The sequence below is a fragment of the Schistocerca cancellata genome, chromosome 5, assembly GCF_023864275.1.
Source record: "Schistocerca cancellata isolate TAMUIC-IGC-003103 chromosome 5, iqSchCanc2.1, whole genome shotgun sequence".
Classification (NCBI taxonomy): Eukaryota; Metazoa; Arthropoda; class Insecta; order Orthoptera; family Acrididae; genus Schistocerca; species Schistocerca cancellata.
Genome location: NC_064630.1, coordinates 425,483,435 through 425,505,286, shown reverse-complemented (window position 1 = coordinate 425,505,286; position 21,852 = coordinate 425,483,435). Strand labels below are relative to the sequence as shown.

At 44.7% G+C, this 21,852-nt stretch overlaps 1 protein-coding gene across 2 annotated transcripts in view; it reads right to left on the bottom strand.

Moving 5' to 3' along the window:
• LOC126187343 (protein twisted gastrulation-like) overlaps positions 1–21,852 on the bottom strand; it is a 57,796-nt gene that overhangs the window by 18,606 nt on the left and 17,338 nt on the right. For both annotated transcript variants that reach the window (XM_049928365.1, XM_049928364.1), the window contains exons 2-3: positions 12,403–12,633; positions 3,753–3,959 (exon numbers count right to left, since the gene is read on the bottom strand). In XM_049928365.1, coding sequence (XP_049784322.1) covers positions 3,753–3,959; positions 12,403–12,616 — 421 coding nt within the window. In that variant the 5' untranslated portion in view covers positions 12,617–12,633. The remainder of the gene's footprint in view (positions 1–3,752; positions 3,960–12,402; positions 12,634–21,852) is intronic.

Sequence of the window (21,852 nt, the reverse complement as noted above, 5' to 3'; positions counted from 1 at the left end):
AAATAAATTTAAAAAAAAGGTGGAAGACGAGTTTTTTTCTCCGCCCCGAGTTTCGACCGTTGCATTTTCAGACATTATCCAACGAAGTAAATACAAATGCCGCATTGTTCATCTTCGAATGTGGCAGCATTTCAATGTACTACGAAAATCCGACTGGCAAAACTGTTTGGGATGTTTGTCAATATGGCCAACTCTACGTTCTGAATTTTTTTCCTACATGTGAAAAGAGATGGTCGCAAATAGGAACTTTTATGAATTGTGAATCACATGCAGTATTCTCTTCACCATAAGAATAATACGAATATAAACATTTTGCCATGTATTCTTTCGTGTTTGCTGCTACCTCATTTAAATTCTGTCTGCCTAATAAACTAGAGTGAGACAACAGCAAATGTGGAAGAATATACATATCATGTCATGTTTATATTCATATTATTCTTATGCCTAATAGTGATACAGTCAGAAACGAAGCACGGCAATTGACTAGATTTTTAAATCTAAGACGACTCTAATTTCTGTGCAGAATGTAATGTACGAAAGAGGCGTCTGCAAAGATTTTCAAACGCGAGAAAAATTTTCACTAAACTCTCGTTCAGAACATCTTCTATCATAAGCAATCTATTATTTGGTTCTTGCTGATCATTATCAAAGAAAGCAGCAAAGAAAACAAAGAGCAGTCTCTTGCCATTGTTTTGCTGATGAGATGATTCCCCCCTTTTTTTTAAAAAAAAAAAAAAAAAAAAAAAAAAAAAAAAAAAAAAGGGCGCGGCGGTAGCACGCACAAAAGCAAGCCATGCCGCGAGCGGCGGCAGGTCATAGACACTCATTATCAGAATGTGACAAACAATGCATGACACAGTAAAATAATGCATTTTCGGCTTAGAGTGACATAAACACCTATAACAAAGAGAACGGCGCTGATCAGATCAAAGAAAAATAAGCAATCAATTCAAACCATACGAAGCACGTGAAAAAGGAAGGGTACCAGTATAAATACGGATGGAGCGGCTGACACATAGCAATAGCTATCTGGTAAAGCTTAACTGCTAAGCTTACATCTCGAATCAAACTACTGTAGCTGTACCGTCATTCATTCAACCTAAATTGTGTCTCATATTACTATGGACCAACTTTGTTTCGATTTGGAGGTGCGGCCTAAAACTTTTCTCTCCCCTTGAATTTCGAGTCTCAAATTTCAGGTGCGCCTTAGAATCGGGAAATTTTTTTTTCCTTGATTTCGAGTCTCATTTTTCGGGTGCGGCTTAGACTCGAGTGCGGCTTAGATTCGAGTAAATACGGTAAGTTTTTCCGCTCCCGGGATTGGAATGACTCCTTACCCTCTCCCTTAAAACCCAAATCCTTTTGTCTTTCCCTCTCCTTCCCTCTTTCCTGACAAGGCAACCGTTGGTTGCGAAAGCTAGAATTTTGTGTGTATGTTTGTGTGTCTATCGACCTGCCAGCGCTTTTGTTTGGTAAGTCTCATCATCTTTCTTTTTATATATCTTATCCTGAATAGGATTGGGGAGAAGAGAAGTTTGTGGCACAACTTGACTAGAAGAAGGGATCGGTTGGTAGGACATGTTTTGAGGCATCAAGGGATCACAAATTTAGCATTGGAGGGCAGTGTGGAGGGTAAAAATCGTAGAGGGAGACCAAGAGATGAATACACTAAGCAGATTCAGAAGGATGTAGGTTGCAGTAGATACTGGGAGATGAAGAAGCTTGCACAGGATAGAGTAACATGGAGAGCTGCATCAAACCAGTCTCAGGACTGAAGACCACAACAACAACATCCTGAATAGTTTAACCATAAATTATGTTTGTACAATGAATTCAGTTGTTTAATAAAATGAGTCCACTATTCAAAAATAGTTACATAATTAAAAGTATTTCTCCGATTTCTCACTGTCAGTCTCTGCAACTGATTGATCACTGCAACCGACTGCCGTGCGGAGGGCCCATGTCCAATTCCCAGTACCGCCAAGGATATTTCCTCAGTGGGAGGACTGGAATGGGGTTTACTCAGCCTCGTGACGGCAACTGAGAAACTACTTGACCAAGTAGTAGCGACTCCAGGTCACAAAAGCCAACAGTGGCCACAAAAGAGGGTGTGCTGATCCCATGCCCCCTCCATACCGCATCCAACATCGCCACTGATGAAGAAAGACACCAATACTGATAGACCCAACAGAGCCTGTGGATGGAGTTTACCTTTATGAATTCTTGTTCCTTCAATAGCAGAGTTTTTCATAGTCTCTGTAACATGCAAGCCATGGTGATGGCTCAGTCACTCTCAAGAATGTTCAGATGGGGATGCAGCAAAATCCCAGAATTTTTTTTGAACATAGGGCCAGCGTAAAAGTATTGTTGCTGGCTCTGAATGACATAGGGTGGAAATCTAGAAAGATTAGTGGTAGGCCTAACTTCTCTTCTTTAAATGTGATGAGCTCAAAGCCCAGTCATGAAGTAAAGATTTTATCATGTCTTCTACAATGTGGGAAAGTTACTTTGCTACCAAAAATAGCAAATGTATAGTGTACACAAAATTCATACAAAATAAAAAAATCATCAATTGTCTTGAACGGTATTTATAAACCAGTTACACTAAACTGTGAAATGGATAAATAACTTACATAAATGTTTGATACAGCACTGAATGGAGTATATCTTCATTTTTATTCCTATGTAACACTGTTAGTTCCCAACATTCCCCTAAGTGACATGTGCGAATGAGCTATTCCAACAGTTATCATGCAGAATGACCACAATGTTGTTTATGGTCTCATGAATCCAAATCTGCTACCAGAGTTCAGAGGCAATTCAGGACTTAAAATCACAAGCCACGAACTCAAAGACAAACTGATATTGATTGGTATGAACATTTCACCGAAACGGGATGTGTATCACATAGGATGCCAGATCAGGATTGGACAACAGTCTGACACAGTGACTGAACAAGTCTGGCTGCCTTACATTCATAGTCCACGTAAATCAATGAGACATGCCAGCTTAGATTTGAATATGCCTAGTTTTACAGAGTGGAAAGTGTTACTGGAACACCTATCATTCAATTCCCACAAATTGCAAATGTTGCAAGTTTTAAGAGAAAGTGACAAAGGAAAATAAGGTGAGTTTTGCGCAGAAATGTTTGACAAAATGCAGAATGAAGATGATTTTCTTGATAAAATTTTACTCAGTGATGAAGCCACCTTCCTTACCTGCAGTACAGTGAATCAGCATAATGTTTGTATATGGGATTAGCAAAAAACCATGTCACATAATCAACTTATACGGGAGTTGCCTAAGGTAAATGTTTTTGTGCTGTAAGCTGTAACAAACTGATGATTCTTCCTATTTTTTGACACGTCAAATGTAACTAGTACATCAAACCTGGGAATGCTTGAACATTATCTAACGCCTCACGTAGAACAGGATATGGGCACACACGCAATTGTCACCATACTTCATAGGATTTGGCAGGAAACTGATTACAGATGCGACATATGCCATTTTATTGAAGGAAGTCACAATGAATATTTATTTATAAAACTTTAAGAGATATTGCATCTAGTGCTGTATTAAACATTTCTGTATGTTATTTATCTTTTTAACGATTATTAAACACCCTGTACATGGTCAACAAAATGGATAAAAGAACTATGTAATGACTAAAAGATAACAACAACTAAATACTGAGATATTTTATTCATTTCTATATAACAAGAATTAAATAATTATGCTTATTGACTCACTGTTTGCCATTATTATCTCGTTGTCTATTTTTGGGCTAAACAGAGAAATATCAAGTTCCTGCGGATAAGTATATGATGTCCATCTTCCCTCTGTGTCAGGATCCATGGTCAAGGATTCAAACAGCGATGGTATGGGATCAGTAAACTCTTCAACATGGCTTATTTTGGTAAGTGGACTACCAGTGGAATTAGACTTTGTACACATATCTGAAAAACAAAAGTATTAAAAAATACAATATTAGTTTAGTTTATATTGAAGGCATTAATTACTATGGCCATTTCTTATATAATATGATTTAAACACTGTAAATTCCAGATGGAATACTATTGTCATGATCTAAACACTTCTACTTCTCATAAATGGAAACTGTGCTATCCCTTCCCCTTTTCCGGCCTTTGTTGGAGATGGTGGTCATTTGTTTGTGAGACGTGCTTAGTTGTGTGAATGAATGTGTGTGTGTGTCTTTTTCTGAAGAAGGCTTCGGTCGAACACTAATGAGTAAAAGTCTTTCATTGTGCCCACCTGCAACTCAATATACTGTCTTTACAGTGAATAGCAATCTCTCTTTTCCTTACTGTTGCTACTTCTCACAAAGGCTGCATGTGTTTGTGTGTATTTGCATGGATACTGGATCAACAAATGTCTCATCACACATGCAAATAGACTAAGTTGGTTCACTGTCACCTTTTATTACGTTCCACATATTTTATGAAATCTGCAGCAACAATGAACAAGCAGTAGCCTTATCACTTGTTTTCATTAAAATGCGGTATTATCATCATTTTTATGTGATTCTTCTTATCACCATCACCACCACGGAGATGTGGTCCACCTATATAGCTAAATAAAAGTCTGTTTTCATGCCCTACCCATTTTGCTTCCTTTCATTTCAAGACCATCAATGGGTTGTAATACATCACGTCATAAATAAGAGTAAACAAACTGCTTATGACATAAAAAAAAGTATTTTATTTACCTGCATAGATGGACCACATCTGCAAGAATATAATAATCATAATCATTTATTGTGTGTGTGTGTGTGTGTGTGTGTGTGTGTGTGTGTGTGTTCCTACATTTGTCTGCAAAAATTCAATTTCATCACATTACGATATGTAGTTGCTAGAGGATGTTATGTTAAAATACAACACTTGTTTATCCTGCAACTGAAAATAAAACATCATTGTCACTGACTATACAAAACAGCTGTTCCATCATCTCAGCTACCTACGATTCCTCGCAACAGGTATTACCAACGTACAGCTCAGATAAGAGTGTGGATGGCTCTTTGTAAAGTTTTACCCAAAATACTCAAAATAATAACTGCTGAGACATCACATTGATTACAGTTACAGAAACTACAATGGCAATCACAAGAGAGAGAGAGAATCAAAGTTGACTCAAACTACCGCATAATGACCAACAATAAATTTATATACAACATTTTTCAAGTTTAAAATATCTGAAGACACAGCCACTTGGAATTTTTTTTCTATTACAGTAATTTACACACACTGCGGTAATAAATGACAGCATCATTTTCAGTTGTCTAGCAGAAAATCTGTGATCACATTTTCTTTTCAAAAAACATTACCTGCAATTCATGTAATACATACATCTTTCCTGTTTTGCTTTGTTTTTATTTGAAGAAAGAAAGAGTAGCATTTTATAACCTGTCAATGATGATGGAGCAGACACTGACTGGGGAAGCATTAGATTGGAAATTGGCCACGTCATTCTCAAAAGAACAATCCCCACATCTGCATTAACCATTCTAACAAAATCACAAAAACCTAAAAAAGGATATCTGGGCTGTAATTTCAACTGCTGTCCTCCCAAATGCTAATCCAATCTCTTAATCACTGCATCATCTTGCTCAGTTCTTCTTATGTGAGTCACACATGTTACAGCTATTTACCAGCAATTTTTGGATTGATAAACTACTTTGTTTTAATCACTAATGACTCTTAGACTATCCAACTGAACATGTACCAATGTACCATACTGATCTGAATTACTAATCTTAAAAAACTGACACCTTCATACAAAATGCAGAACAAAGTAATAGTAAGTAATTTGTACACTGAAAAGTCAAAAATATATTAATATAGCATTGTCCCCTGCTTCATAACAATTAACATTTTATTGTGTGATGGTGTTCTTTTGTTTCTGTATTACATCTTTGATACATTCACGCAGTTCTTTTGTTTCTGTATTACATCTTTGATACATTCACGCAAAGAAGTAGTCTCTTGGTAGGTTGGGTGTTAGAACTTGCCAGTTATCCACTCCTAATATGGGTGGGTGTCAACAACAATTGTTAACATCCTGCTTCTGTCCCCTTGGGTATTCAGGAAAATAATATTTAACACAAGCAAAAACATGCACATCATGGTTTGTCTAATGTATGCAGTTTGCCAATTAACACTATTCCCTTCTCTGAACTCCTAAATTTAATGTTTCCCTCTGTACAGCGAGAGATCCCTGACAGACATACAAGCCCATGCCAGAACCATAGAACACAAATACGAAAAAGGAGTTAAAAGTGATGGAAGGAAAGACAGCTAAAAATAGTAACTTGCTCTTGGAGAAAGGCCACAGAGACGAGAGAGATAAAAAGTAAAACACAGTCTACAGTATAAGTGTTGTTCGCTAAAACAGCTGATAACTCAGATAGCAAACATAAATTAGAATGGGAGTGGTTAAAAAAAGGACATTCTGTCAGGAAATGGCAAACCGTCAAAGGTTGTTGACAATCAGCACAAAGTGGTGGGGGTCACTGCTTAACAAATGGCAATGGCTAAAACAACAGTGCCCAATACGAAACCTAGCTAAAATGATCTACTTGTGGCAGGAGGACTGAGAAGAGGCCGGCCAAGCTGCAGGGAGAGCTCATTCCCGTGAAGGTAAGACAGTGTTGTTGACCCGCTGACAGACGACAACACAGAGATCATTGGAGGGAATGGAAAAACTAGCAGGCCAAGGTACAAGAACTGCAGCCTTGGCAGCAGTGTCAGCGGCCTTGCTGCCAATCAGAACGACATGACCAGGGACCCACACAATCATCATGGTGGCTCCATCAAGAGTGAGAAAGTGAAAGCTTCCCTGGACCCGTTACACTAAGTGATGGATGGTGTACAGCACACAGAGGCTCTGAAGGGCAAAGAGTGTCAGAGCAAATGACAATTGAAAAGCCTGTGTCACCAGATGTTCTGTGTAGCCTGATACAGCGCAAAGAGCTCCACTATAAATACTGTATTCTGGAAGCCGATATCGAAAATTGTCAGTGCCAATGATGAAGGCACACCCGACAAAGCTGTGTGTGAAGGATGAGAAACTTCCAGCGATAGAGTGAGTCTGGAGTTGTGTCCTTAGGAAGTGAATTAAGTCCAAGGCAAATGCAGTCCGCCACATGAAGACAAGGTGACGAAGGGTTCACACCCATCGGGAAAGTGGCAGGCAGCGTTAAGTTAAGCTACTGGAGCAATAGCTGAAAGCGAACTCCAGGAGATAACAGTGAAGAGGGACGCACCCCATACTGGCAGTCAAAGGAGTCATCAAAGAAAGAGGTATAGGATAGGTGGCCATGCATGGCAGACGAACAGCAAGCATATCTGCTGAGGAGACAGTCGCAGTGGTAGTGGCAGCTTCTGCATACAGACTCTAAACCGGGCTGGCGTAAAAGGCACCAGTGGCCAAACGGATGCCATGATGGTGGCTTGTATTGAGACGGTGTCAAGAGTGATGGTCATGCAGATGCACAAGCGAAACACCCATAGTCTAGTTTCGAACAGACAAAAGACCAGCACAAACGGAGGAGGGTGGTTCGGATCTACACCCCAGGAAGTACCTTTGAGGACACCTAGGACATTGAGGGACCGCATACAGAGGGCTGCCAGGTAAGACACATAGGAGGACCAAGAAAGTTATCTACTGGGCACGAGACCCAGGAATTTCGTAGTTTCAAGGAACGGGAGAGCAACAGGCCCGAGATGTAAAGATGGTGGAAGAAACCAATTGCGCTGCCAGGAATTCATACAAACTGTTTTGTTAGTGGAAAAACGAAATCAATTATTGATGCTCCACGAGCAACGACAATCGAAGCATTGGTGAAGATGGCGCTCAATGAGACAAGTCCATGGAGAACTGCAGTAGATGGCAAAATCATCAACAAAAAGAAAGATGGAGATGCCTGGCAGGAGACAGGCAATAATAGGATTACTGGTGATGGCAAAGATGACGACACACGGATCGGAGCTCTGAGGCACCCCGTTTTCCTGGATAAAGGTGTCCGACATGACAGAACCCACACTGACCTTGAAAACTCTGTCTCAAATTCTTGAAGGAAATGGGGAACCATGTTTAGAGAGCACAGAGGATATCAGTCCTCCAGGAGGTATCGTAGGCTTTCTCCAAATCAAAAACACAGCCACAGTCTGGTATTTCTACAGAAAACCATTCATGACATCTGTTGACAAAGTGACGAGATGGTCAACTGCGGAATGGCACGCTTGAAATCCACACTGTGCAGCGATCAGTACAATGCGGGACTTAAGCCACCTTACCAGCCAGGCATGAATCTCACATTTCACCACCTTGCAAACACAGCTGGTGAGAGAAATGGGGCAATATCTAGAAGTTAGAAGGAAGGTGTTTGTCCTTACTGGGCTTAGGCATGGGTATGGCAGTGGCTTCAAGCCAGCATCTGGCCAACATGCTCTCTGTCCAGGTGCAATTATACATATGAAGGAGAAAACGCTTGCCCGCAAGAAAAAGGTGCTGCAATATCAGAATGTGAACACTGTCCGGCCCTGAGGTGGAGGTTCAGGATGAAGTGCGAACATTATCTAGCTCCCTCATTGTAAAAGTGGCTTTGTAGCACTCACGATTCTGAGAACAGAAGGGTATCGCGTGAGCCACCTCCACTCTCTTCCGATGGATATAGTTGTTGGGGCTTGATATCTCCAAAAAATAGTAGCCCAAGGTGTTGGAAATAGTAATAGGGTCCACTATGACATCATCTGCTATGGTCAGGTTCAAAATTGGTGCCAGGGGACCGTCACATGTTGGCCCACACGACGGAAGAAAATGTTTTTGTTTGCTATCTGGAAGAATGCATCAACACTGCGCACACAACTGTTTATAATGAATACAGTTTGCCATCGTAGGATGATGGTTGAAAATGTGGAGGGCACGTCTCTGTGCACGAATTGTGTCATGGCATGCCTCAGTCTAATAAAGGACTGGGACACAGTGCAGTAAAGATGAAGTGTGAGGAATGGAACGTTCTGCGGCAGAAAGGATAAGGTATTCTACCTGGTCATCACAACTGGAGAAAAGATGTTTGTCGAAGGTTACCAGGGAAAAGTAAAGCCTCCAGTCGGCCTTAGAAAGCTGCCATTTGGGTTTGAAAAAAGGTGGGTAGGATCAGAAAATTGATAGCACACAGGAAATGGTCACTCAAGTACATGTGAGAGAGAACCGAGCACTTGAGACGTCGGGCAAGCTGGGTAGTGCAGAATGAGGGGTCCAAATGGGAACAGGTGTATGAGGAAGCTGAAAGGAACATGGGTGCTCCAGTGTTAAGGCAGATGAGTCTGAGCTGGTTGAAAACGTCAGCCAAGAGGGCACCGCCCTCACAGGTTCTGGGAGAGCCCCACAGAGGATGATGTGCATTAAAGTAACCAAGTAGCAGAAAGGGGTGAGGCAGTTGCCCAATAAGCTGGAGGAATTCTGCCCTGATGACACCGAATGATGGAGGGATGTAAACAATACAAAGAGAAAAGGTGAAGCAAGGAAGGAAAATGCGGACTGTAACAGCTCGCAGATGGGTGTTCAGGGAGATGGTTTGACGACGAATGACATCCCGGATGACTAGCATGACTCCCCTATCAGATGAAGTGCCATTCCCAGAGGGAAGGTCAAAGCGGACCGGGAAGAACAGCGAGAGGCCAAAGTGGTGGTGAGGATGCTATTTTCTTTCCTGGAGGAAAAGAAGAAGTGGCTGCTGTGATTCCAAGAGCAGCTATAATTCTTCCTCATTGGATCTAAGGCTGCGAATATTCCTTTTGAGGAGAATCATGATGAGGAAAGGGGCGGAGGAAAAAATGAAGGGGTGTCACCTTGGTGGCTGCAGGGTGCCAGGCTTTGAAGACCTCTGCTAAAGGGTGCAGAGGCTGAAGGATCCTGCTACATGAGATCTACAGAGGCGTCGACATTCTCCCACAGTCGATCTGCAGAGTCCAGGGTAGAAAAACAGTTGGCGCTGTACACTAGCGACATGGAGGTTGGTCAAGCGAGGGTATCATGCGGCAACACTGTTGATGAGGGTCTCCGAGTTGATGAAGGAGAAGCCCATTTGCCTTTGTTTGATTTCTTGAAGCCTTTGTGGTGTTCAGATGACGATTCAGGTGATTGTTGATTGGAGGCACATAAAAAGCCTTCGCAGGAGTATTCCTTCTGGCCTTTCCGGCCTGCTGGTTGTGAAGCAGGTGATTTCACTGTGTGAGGTGAAAATTTGGTGGCCTGTTGCACAGCTGGAGGAGAAGGAGATGGGGATGCTACCATTTGACACTGGGTGATTATACGACTGCAGTGCTGAATTTGAGGTCACATACCTGCGTGGCCATGTCCTTCATGGAGTGAGAAGTAGCAAAAATGACACTGTAAGTGGCGCATGGTAAAACACAGGGTTTCTGGCTATCCAACTTGCGAGCGATGGGGTAAGGCACTTTTTCCTTCACCTGGATCTCCTCTAAGGCCCATCCATCGAGATACATTGGACAATGTCGGGAGGAAACTGCATGTTCTCATTGCAACTGATGGAGCGGAGAGAAGGCAGGAAGGTTGACTGTGGTTGTAATGACGACACTGGTAGCAGCACATCGGGTTTGGAATGTATGGACAGACTGTGATAACTACACAGCCTGCTTTGATCTTCGATGAAAGCACTACTCTATAAAACGTGAGAAAAAGAGTGCATGTGGACACTAAGGGTGCATTTACCTTTTTCATTACCCAACGGCCTGCAATGATGCAATGATCGGAGAGGTAAGTTTGGATTTCTGCCTTGGTCAGACCATCAACAGCCTATTGTAAGTAACACCACATGAAGAATTCAGCATTCAATGGACCTCAACACGAACAGGATAGCCGTGGGGAAGGGAATTGGCAAGCCATTGTTGCACTTGAGAATCACAAGTAGTCTCCAAGAACTCTCCAAGTGAAAAGTTCCAGTGCATAAAGGAGAGCAGGATTTCACACAGCCAGCAATTGCATCAATGACTTTCTGAATAATAAATGGATTAACCATAGCAAAAGTACTGACTGTCTTCAGCATGCAAAACCATGAGGAACCGAGGTGTAGCTGGTAGTGTCTTTGAATCATTAGTGTCATTATGTTTAGTAGATATAGACTGAGAAGATGATGATTGGCTCATTGCGAGAAAATCCCCCATGACTGCCAGCATCACCGATGGTGAATGACTTCACACCTCAGGTCACACCTCCTGAACACCTGGCAGAAGAACCAATTCACAATTTGTGAAGGTAATAGCTCACACAATCATCCCTCTCAGGACGGCCGCTGTGGCTGAGCAGTTCTAGTCGCTTCAGTCCGGAACCATGTGGCTGCTACGGTCACAGGTTTGAATCCTGCCTCGGGCAAGGATGTGGGCAATGTCCTTAGGTTAGTTACGTTTACGTAGTTCTATGTCTAGGGTACTTATGACCTCAGAGGTTAAGTCCAACAGTGCTTAGAGCCATTTGAACCATTTTTTCACCCCTCCCTGGGCCTGGCCTGTGCGAACCCTATCTGTTGACCCAGGGCTGGAAACTGCGCATTACCCATACACCTGTTATGCATCAGACACATGGGCCAGCCTTCAAGAGCGCACCGGGAGGAAAGAGAAAGAACCTCAAACGTCGAAACGGAGGAAGGATAGGAGAAGGGGAATGAAGAAAGAAAAAAACTGAATAAAAAAACAGTGAAGGGACTCTTCTGATGCCAAGCAACTGGAAAGGCAAATGTTCCTCAAGGTACGGGAAAAAAGAATAACAAGAGGACAAACATGCAGCGTGGAAGGGAAAAGATGCTGCAAAGGCTGGCGCCTGTGGTAGCCAAGCACGAACTTGCAAAAGAAGGCTATCTATCTCAACCAGTCATGTGAAATAGTATTATTTCTGTTTCTATGACAATGTCTCAGTGTTACCACAATTCTAGGCAGACTATAACAGTCAGATAATACCAGCAAATGTATTTACACTTTTCAGTTGAAAATTGCCAATAATGCAGCCAACTATCAGAGACCTATCACTGTATGGAGTACAGGTTCATTATAATCTACTTCAATATTTCTATCTGGTCACAACATTTCAACTGCAGCGTCAATATTCAACATTTCACGGCTTACGACCAAATTTATGTCTGCTTATTGACTGAAAAACTCATACTCATTATCAAACAACAATATGAATAATATTGTATGTTTAACAGCATGGTTAAATAAAAGACTTTTTGAGAAGACATCACAGTTATGTAACACAGGTATGTTATACTGAAAATATATTGTTAGTCAAAACTCATTTAAATAAACATAAATATTCTATTTAAAAACATAAAACAGATGAGTATGACAATTAGTTACTACTTACCAACACAAGAACAGCAATCGTCAAACCGTTCACCAAGACAACTGAAGCACTCCTTGCAGCATGAACAATTCTTTAGATCACACTTGCAAGACTGAGTTAGCATACATTTGCTCACCACACTTGCACACACAGCTTCATTGCACCCATCAACTATCAATGATGACACCCCCAACATTGAAGTGGCAACTACCACAAATAACACAAAACGCAACATGATGTACCAGGTCAGTTCTGAAAGATAATGGACCGCATGTTACAACAGCAATTCTCTCAATATTAATAAATGCATAATTAATTTTGAATATTGTAAAACCATGCTGAACACTTACATCTTGTTAAAACTAGAGGCTTCAAATGCAGCCCATCAGCTTTGATCAGCATGGTCATAAACATTGTAACATTCATGACATACGTAACCTATTCACAGTGACTACTTCTGAATCACCGCTTCAAGTGTTCAGTAACTACAACCAACTTCTTCAGACATTAAATTTTATGGTTTGGCCACTCATAACCACACCCATATCTTTGAACCTAACCAAGACATCAGGCTATACTATCCCTTTCCACTCCAAGACAAAATTTCTTAAACTATTCTCTGATATATACAAATGAGCAGTGTCCTCAAAGTTTGTGAAAGAAAAGTGGTTCTCATACAAAAAAATATTATCTAAGCATAAAAGTGTCATCACATGTGTAGTTCTGAATCAACTTGAATGCATATTGCAGCACCAGCATTTTGTGCAGTGTTGACGATATTGGCTTTTGACAAAATGCTTAGAGAGAAATACAATTACTACCCAAGAGACATTAACAACATGAGTATACATAACAATATCCAAACTGAATAAAAATTGCAATACATGAAACAAAATTAGCATTTTGTTTATAATATTTAAGCATTTTGTCAAAAGCCAATATTTTCAACACTGCACAAAATGCTAGTGCTGCAATCTGCATTCAAGTTAACTTGGAATTACACATGTGATGAGACACTTTCATGCTTAGATAATATTTTTTTGTATGAGAACCACATTTCTTTCACCATCTTTGAGGACACTTTGCTCAGAGTATAAGTACAGCCTGTTGCTCTGGTGATATTAACTTTACACAAACACGAGAGAAAGAAACATCATTATCAGGCCAACAGAAGGATGGGTATGGTCCATGAGAATGCATGAACCTTACTGTAATGTCTCCTCCTTCACAATTCACCTTCTCAACAATTCCCAAGTATCAAGAAGAGTCACATGCACATGCAACATAGCAGTTGGGCTGCACAGTGCACTATGGCATTGATGATGGAAGTGCATCTGAGAAATCATGTGCCATACTAAAATCCGTATCACAACTCAACCTTTTTGCTCCAATCTTGGTTGTTGATATTCGTACAATGTGATGCATTGATCATGTTCCAGGAATTGTTTTTACATTTGTGAAGTGCTGAGACAGATAATGTCTGACTTGTACCATTTCACCTTTCGAAACAAACAGAACTGAAATGCCTTGCAGGTTCTTGTGACAGAATTCAAATACCTGTGAAGCTGTAAGTATTTGATCTTTATAAGCTCTTTGCAAACTTGTTTTTGTGAAAAGTCTTAACAGTGCCACCAATACCATCACAGGGAGATCTGCTATGGCTGGCAGCAAAAAAGGAGCAGCTGCACTTTACGTTGAAGTCGTGTTCATGGTAGCAGATATTTCTGAAATTCTTACAATTTTTATATTGTGCAGCACAACCATCAGTGAAATATTCAACATACGCAAGATGAATTTCTCAAAATTCACACATTAAAAAATTCAATACAGTCTTCAGAGTCTGGTACACCAAGGCAAAATCATGTTCTAGATAATCAGAAACAATACAAATACTTCTTGTATGCAACTGTTTGTCCTTTTTGTAATATATATGGACAGTGTGAAGAGAGCAGCTGCCATTGTTCCAATTGTACCCCTGTACTTCATCTTGAACAACAAAATTGAGATTTTCACTGAAATCCATTAAAATTAACACTGACCCTTCATCAAGTGTTTCCTTATTCATTTTCAAATAGCCAGATTTTGATTAAGAAATAAAAGAGTGTGGAGTAAGTTTTTCAATTTTCTTAATTAGTGTGTCACAGAAATCTGATAGAGAAGTGATTTGAACACTTAGTCATTCTATCTGTTGATACCCATTGACTGTACTGAACCATCTCATCAGGAAGATAGTCTTCTATTTTTGTTTTCTAAGTGGGTTTGAAGCAATGAACTGGTGGAGCATTTTTCACACAGACAAAGCATACAGGCCCGCTTATTTATAGTTGGTTGGTTTGGGGGGGATTAAAGGGACCAGACTACGACGGTCATCGGTCCCTTTTTCCAAAAAAAGTAAAACCACCCAAAGAGAATAAAAAACGAACAACAGGAAAGACGTCAGACGACACAGGACAAGAAATACTCCTACAGAGATCAGACGAAACAAATTAAAATCACACAGAGTGTGACAGTGGTTGGCCGACCATCGAGATAAAAAGGAAAAGCCAACCACCGAGAACACATTAAAAACTCAGCGTAAAATCGTAGGCCAATGGCCAGAATCAACACAAAAGAACAGAACAAACACTCAGAGTAAATAATAAAAACCCCCTGCCCGAATAAAACGGAAAACTAAGTCAGCCATACCAGGGTCATCACATAAGAGGGCAGGGAGCGTATCAGGCAGCGCAAATGTCTGCCTGACCACAGCTAAAAGGGGGCAGGCCAACAAAATGTGGGCCACTGTCAAAGCCGCCCCGCAGCGACATGCAGGAGGGTCCTCCCGGCACAGTAAATAACTGTGTGTCAGGTGGGAGTGGCCAATGCGGAGCCGACAAAGGACGACAGAGTCCCTGCGGTTGGCTCACAGGGATGACCGCCACACAGTCGTCGTCTCCTTGATGGCACGGAGTTTATTGGGCATGATCCGATTGCGCCATTCAGCGTCCCAAAGCGCAAAAACTTTTCGGCGGAGGACTGCCCGCAAATCAGTCTCTGGGAGGCCAACGTCCAGAGACTGTTTACTCGTGGCCTCTTTCGCCAGGCGGTCAACATGTTCATTGCCCGGGATACTGACATGACCGGGGGTCCACACAAAGACCACAGAGCGGCCGCAACGCGCAAGAGTATGCAGGGACTCATGGATAGCCATCACCAGACGAGAACGAGGAAAACACTGGTCGAGAGCTCGTAAACCGCTCAGGGAATCGCTACAGATAACGAAGGACTCACCTGAGCAGGAGCGGATATACTCTAGGGCACGAAAGATGGCGACTAGCTCAGCAGTGTAAACGCTGCAGCCAGCCGCCAAGGACCGTTGTTCGGAATGGTCCCCTGGAGTTAGCGCATACCCGACACGACCAGCAACCATCGAACCGTCGGTGTAAACAATTCCAGAGCCCTGATACGTGGCCAGGATGGAATAAAAGCGGCGGCGGAAGGCCTCTGGAGGGACCGAGTCCTTCGAGCCCTGTGCCAAGTCGAGCCGAAGGCAAGGGCGAGGAACACACCACGGGGGTGTACGCAGAGGCACGCGGAAAGGAGGCGGAACTGGGAAAAACCCAAGCCCGCAGAGAAGCTCCTTGATGCGTACGGCGATCGGACAACCCGACCGGGGCCGACGGTCTGGCAGATGGACGACTGACTGCGGGAACAGGACACGATAATTTGGATGCCCGGGCAAGCTAAAAACATGGGCAGCATAAGCGGCCAGCAAACGTTGGCGTCGGAACCGCAGTGGAGGTACACCTGCCTCCACTAGGACGCTGTCCACAGGGCTGGTGCGGAAAGCACCAGTGGCAAGGCGTATCCCGCTGTGGAAAATTGGGACCAGCACCCGCAACGCAGATGGGTATGCTGAGCCATAAGCTAGGCACCCATAATCCAGGCGAGACTGGATTAACGCCTGGTAGAGCCGCAACAGGGTAGATCGGTCGGCGCCCCAGCGGGTGTGGCTCAAACATTGCAGGGCGTTGAGATGCCGCCAACACACTTGTTTAAGCTGCCGGATATGAGGCAGCCAAGTCAACCGGGCATCAAAAAGGACACCCAAAAACCTGTGGGTCTCCGCCACAGCAAGAAGTTCGTCGGCAAGATAAAGCCGCGACTCAGGATGGACCGTTCGGCGCCGGCAGAAATGCATAACGCGGGTCTTGGCAGCCGAAAACTGAAAACCACGCGCTACAGCCCAAGACTGCGCCTTGCGGATTGCGCCCTGTAGCTGACGTTCAGCTGCTGCAATGCTAATAGAACTATAGTAAAGACAGAAGTCGTCAGCATACAGGGAAGCGGAGACAGAATTTCCTACTGCCGCAGCGAGACCGTTTATTGCAATTAAAAACAGGCAGACACTGAGGACAGAGCCCTGGGGTACCCTGTTCTCCTGGACGAGGGAGGAACTATACGAGGCCGCGACTTGCACGCGGAAGGTACGATACGACAGAAAATTTCTGATAAAGATCGGCAGAGGGCCCCGAAGACCCCATCCATGAAGCGTAGAAAGGATGTGATGACGCCATGGCGTATCGTACGCCTTCCGCATGTCGAAAAAGACAGCGACCAGGTGCTGACGGCGGGCAAAGGCTGTACGGATGGCCGACTCAAGGCTCACCAGATTGTCGGTGGCGGAGCGGCCTTTACGGAACCCACCCTGAGACGGAGCCAGAAGGCCCCGAGACTCCAGCACCCAATTTAAGCGCCGGCTCACCATCCGTTCAAGCAACTTGCAAAGAACGTTGGTGAGACTAATGGGACGGTAGCTGTCCACCTCCAGAGGGTTCTTTCCAGGTTTCAAAATGGGGATGACAATACTTTCCCGCCATTGCGACGGAAACTCACCCTCGACCCAGAGACGGTTGGAAAGGTCGAGGAGAAGTCGCTTGCAGTCCACTGACAGGTGTTTCAGCATCTGACAGTGGATGCGATCTGGCCCGGGAGCGGTATCAGGGCAAGCGGCAAGGGCACTCTGAAATTCCCACTCACTGAATGGAGCGTTGTAGGGTTCAGAAGCGTTGGTGCGAAAAGAAAGGCTCCGACGTTCCATCTGCTCTTTAATGGAGCGGAAGGCCTGGGGGTAATTCGCAGAAGCGGAACTCATAGCAAAATGCTCTGCTGAGCGGTTTGCAATGACGTCGGAGTCAGTACAAACTGCTCCATTCAGTGAGAGCGCAGGGACGCTGGCAGGGGTCCGATAGCCGTAGACGCGTCGAATCTTGGCCCAGACCTGCGAAGGAGTGACATGGAGGCCAATGGTGGACATATACCGCTCCCAGCACTCCTTCTTGCCTTGGTGGATAAGGAGGCGGGCCCGCGCACGCAGCCGTTTGAAGGCGATAAGGTGGTCCATGGAGGGATGTCGCTTGTGACGCTGGAGCGCCCGCCGGCGATCTTTAATCGCTTCAGCGATCTCAGGCGACCACCAAGGCACAGCCCTCCGCCGAGGGGACCCAGAAGAACGGGGAATGGCAGACTCGGCGGCAGTGACGATGCCGGCGGTGACCGATGTAACCACCGCATCAATGGCATCAGTTGAGAGAGGCTCAATAGCGGCAGTGGAGGAGAACAAGTCCCAGTCAGCCTTATTCATAGCCCATCTGCTAGGGCGCCCAGAAGAGTGACGCTGGGGTAGCGACAGAAAAATCGGAAAGTGGTCACTACCACACAGGTCGTCATGCACACTCCAGTGGACAGATGGTAAGAGGCTAGGGCTACAGATTGAAAGGTCAATGGCGGAGTAGGTGCCATGCGCCACACTGAAGTGTGTGGAGGCACCATCATTCAAAATCGAGAGATCGAGCTGCGACAATAAATGCTCAACGGTGGCGCCTCGACCTGTTGCCACTGACCCACCCCACAGAGGGTTATGGGCGTTAAAGTCGCCCAGTAATAAGAAAGGTGGCGGCAATTGGGCTATCAGCGCAGCCAGGACATGCTGCGCGACATCACCCTCCGGTGGAAGGTAAAGACTGCAGACGGTAAGAGCCTGCGGCGTCCACACCCTAACAGCGACAGCCTCTAAAGCTGTTTGTAGAGGGACAGACTCGCTGTGAAGAGAGTTAAGGACATAGATGCAGACGCCACCAGACACCCTTTCATAAGCTGCTCGGTTCTTATAATAACCCCGATAGCCACGGAGGGCGGGGGTGCGCATTGCTGGAAACCAAGTTTCCTGCAGAGCAATGCAGAGGAAAGGGTGAAGGCTGATAAGTTGGCGGAGCTCAGCTAGATGGTGGAAGAAACCGCTGCAGTTCCACTGGAGGATGGTTTTGTCCATGGCTGAGAAAGGCGTTCCGGGACTGGGACGGCTAATTACGCCACTGGGTCACCTGCTGCCTCCGATTGAGCACCCGTGCTAGTGCTATTGCTATTCACGGCGTCTGAGGGACCGGCGAGATCGAGGTCCTCAGCGGACGCCAGAATCTCCACCTCGTCCTCAGACGCAAAGCTAGAAGGTAGCGATGGGGTGGCTACCACCGCGCGTTCCTTGGGCTTAGAGCTGCTCTTCTTTGATTTCTCACGCTGCTCCTTGGGTTTAACTGGCTGGGAGGGCTTCACCGATTCAGTCTCCGGGACTGAGGAGGATCGGGAAGCCCTTCGACCTGCAGATTGTGGGCACTTACGCCACTGTCGATCGTCAGCCTTCCCGCCGGTGGAAACCTGGGAAGGGAGGGACCCAAGGGACCCCTTGCGAGCGTGAGAAGCCGAAGAAGTTGGACACTTCTCCGGCTTAGAAGTGGGGACCGACGTCCCCGATGGGGGGGATGGTGTTGCTCCTGAGGTAGGTGGCACAGGAGCAACCCGGTGGGTAGAGCCCCCCACTGGCAAGGGGGCAGGAGGAGTTGTACCACTCGTCGATCCGCCCGGAAGGCGCGAAACTGATGGGGCTAGCACAGGTGTTGTAGCAGCGGCGTAGGAAGTTGTCATTCGCACTGGATGTAATCGGTCGTATTTCCGTTTGGCCTCAGTATAAGTCAGTCGGTCCAGGGTCTTATATTCCATGATTTTGCGCTCTTTCTGGAATATTCTGCAGTCTGGCAAGCAAGGTGAATGGTGCTCCCCACAGTTGACGCAGATGGGAGGCGGGGCACATGGAGTATCGGGATGAGATGGGCGTCCGCAATCTCGACATGTGAGGCTGGAAGTGCAGCGGGAAGACATATGGCCGAACTTCCAGCACTTGAAGCACCGCATCGGGGGAGGGATATAGGGCTTGACGTCACATCGGTAGACCATCACCTTGACCTTTTCCGGTAACGTATCACCCTCGAAGGCCAAGATGAAGGCACTGGTAGCAACCTGATTGTCCCTCGGACCCCGATGAACGCGCCGGACGAAATGAACACCTCTACGTTCTAAGTTGGCGCGCAGCTCGTCATCAGACTGCAAAAGGAGGTCCCTATGGAAAATAACACCCTGGACCATATTTAAACTCTTATGTGGAGTAATAGTAACGTTAACATCCCCCAACTTGTCACAAGCAAGTAACCTGCGTGACTGGGCGGAGGATGCCGTTTGTATCAGTACTGAGCCAGAGCGCATTTTAGACAAGCCCTCCACCTCCCCAAACTTGTCCTCTAAATGCTCGATGAAGAACTGAGGCTTTGTGGAGAGAAAAGACTCCCCATCAGCTCTCGTGCAAACTAAGAATCGGGGCGAATAACTGTTACCTCCATCCTGGGACTTACGCTCTTCCCACGGCGTGGCCAGGGAGGGAAACGTTTTCGGATCGCACTTCTGAGCATTAAATTGAGCCCGAGAACGCTTAGAGACTGCTGGCGGCTGGCCGCCAGCGAGAGATGATGTACCACGCTTCATTGCGGGTCATCCGCCCTGATGCCACCTACTCCGACCAAGGGCCCTCCCCACGGGCGCCACCCAGCCACAGCAAAGGCCACCTGGCAGGATGGCCGTTGCCGGGAGTCCTGATACCCCAGGAGGATAGGCATCTACTCCTTGGCATACGTGGGGAGTTAACGGCGCAGGCATCAGTAGAGCGATCCCTGTGTTGTCAGGGGGCTACAACCAAGAGGGTACATGGCGGCCCCACCACAACGGACTGGCTACCGTGCTGGATCTTAGGTGCAAAACTGTCCAAGGTCGTCGTCGCAGTTAAAAGAAACACTGTAGAGGGCAGCGTGGTAATCGCACCCAGGGACGTATCCCCGCCCTAAAGATCGAAAACGAGCGGGACACCATTGCAACGACGTGAAAGCCGGCTAAAGGTCTAATTGCACGACGGATACAGTGCACCATGTAAGGCGCCCTTCCCCAATTGGCTCGCTCTTCGGAAGAATTTAGAAAGATGGAGGTCAAACCCGAGAGGGGACCATCACATAAGGCCAAAACATGTGAGACTCCTTTTAGTCGCCTCTTACGACAGGCAGGAATACCGCGGGCCTATTCTAACCCCCGAACCCGCAGGGGGGGGGGCTTATTTATATCAAGTTATTATTTTAATTAGAACTTTGTATGCTTCTTTAATAGAAATGGAATTTAGAAGCAATTTTAACATTTTGGTGGTAAATGCACACACATATGGGTATGTGTTCCTGATGATCCTCCAGATATGCACTATTTTAGTTGAAGAGAAGCAAATTTTGAGACTCCACCTTAGTCTCCAGGATACTTTTTTTTATATAGAGAGAATACAGTTCAATTAAATTACTCAAAACAAGACGCTTTTGTTCATACGTATTTTTGCTGGTGCTCACTTTGTCTTTTTTCCCAGGTATTATTCTTGTGTTTTCAGCATCCAAATAAAAACTCTTTACTTTTTGCACTGTTATCATGTGGCAATGTCTTTCCTCTTTTCTGCTCAGCCATCAATAAAATACCTTTCTCCATTAAAAGAGCTCTTGCTTGTCTTACCAAATATTCATAAGCATAAGATTTGGAACTGACTTTCTGTTGAGACCAAGTTGGCAGCACAAGAGTAAGTAACTGAATTTTTTTCACAATTATTTGCATATTCCATTTTCTGTTTGATTTTGTCCATGAGTTCATCATGATGTTTTGCCTTTTCTTCCAGTTCTGTTAAATCACTGTCAGGGATAGTGCTTCCATCAGCAGCCTGCTCAACTTGATACATACGTGAAATTTTAGTTTTGAAATTTTAGTTTTCAGAGTCCCAGCTGCTGTTTCCAATTTTCATTTGGCTGCTGCATACCGACTATGTCGAGCAACTGAATGCAACTTTTCAGGAGATACTCCTAAGCCAGTTAAGCCAGTATTGAGCACACATTTTTCAGGAGTCTGCACCTTCGCATTACTGTCATTTATATAGTCTGGTGATGAGTCGTCACTTGCTTGTTTTTCATTAATATAAAGCCTCTCATTTTGAAGGTCTCTGCCTTTTCTATACTAATTTCACACAATTCAGATGAAACAGATCGTTTATGGCCTTTGAAGGGATCACAGCAAATTTTTTTATGCAGA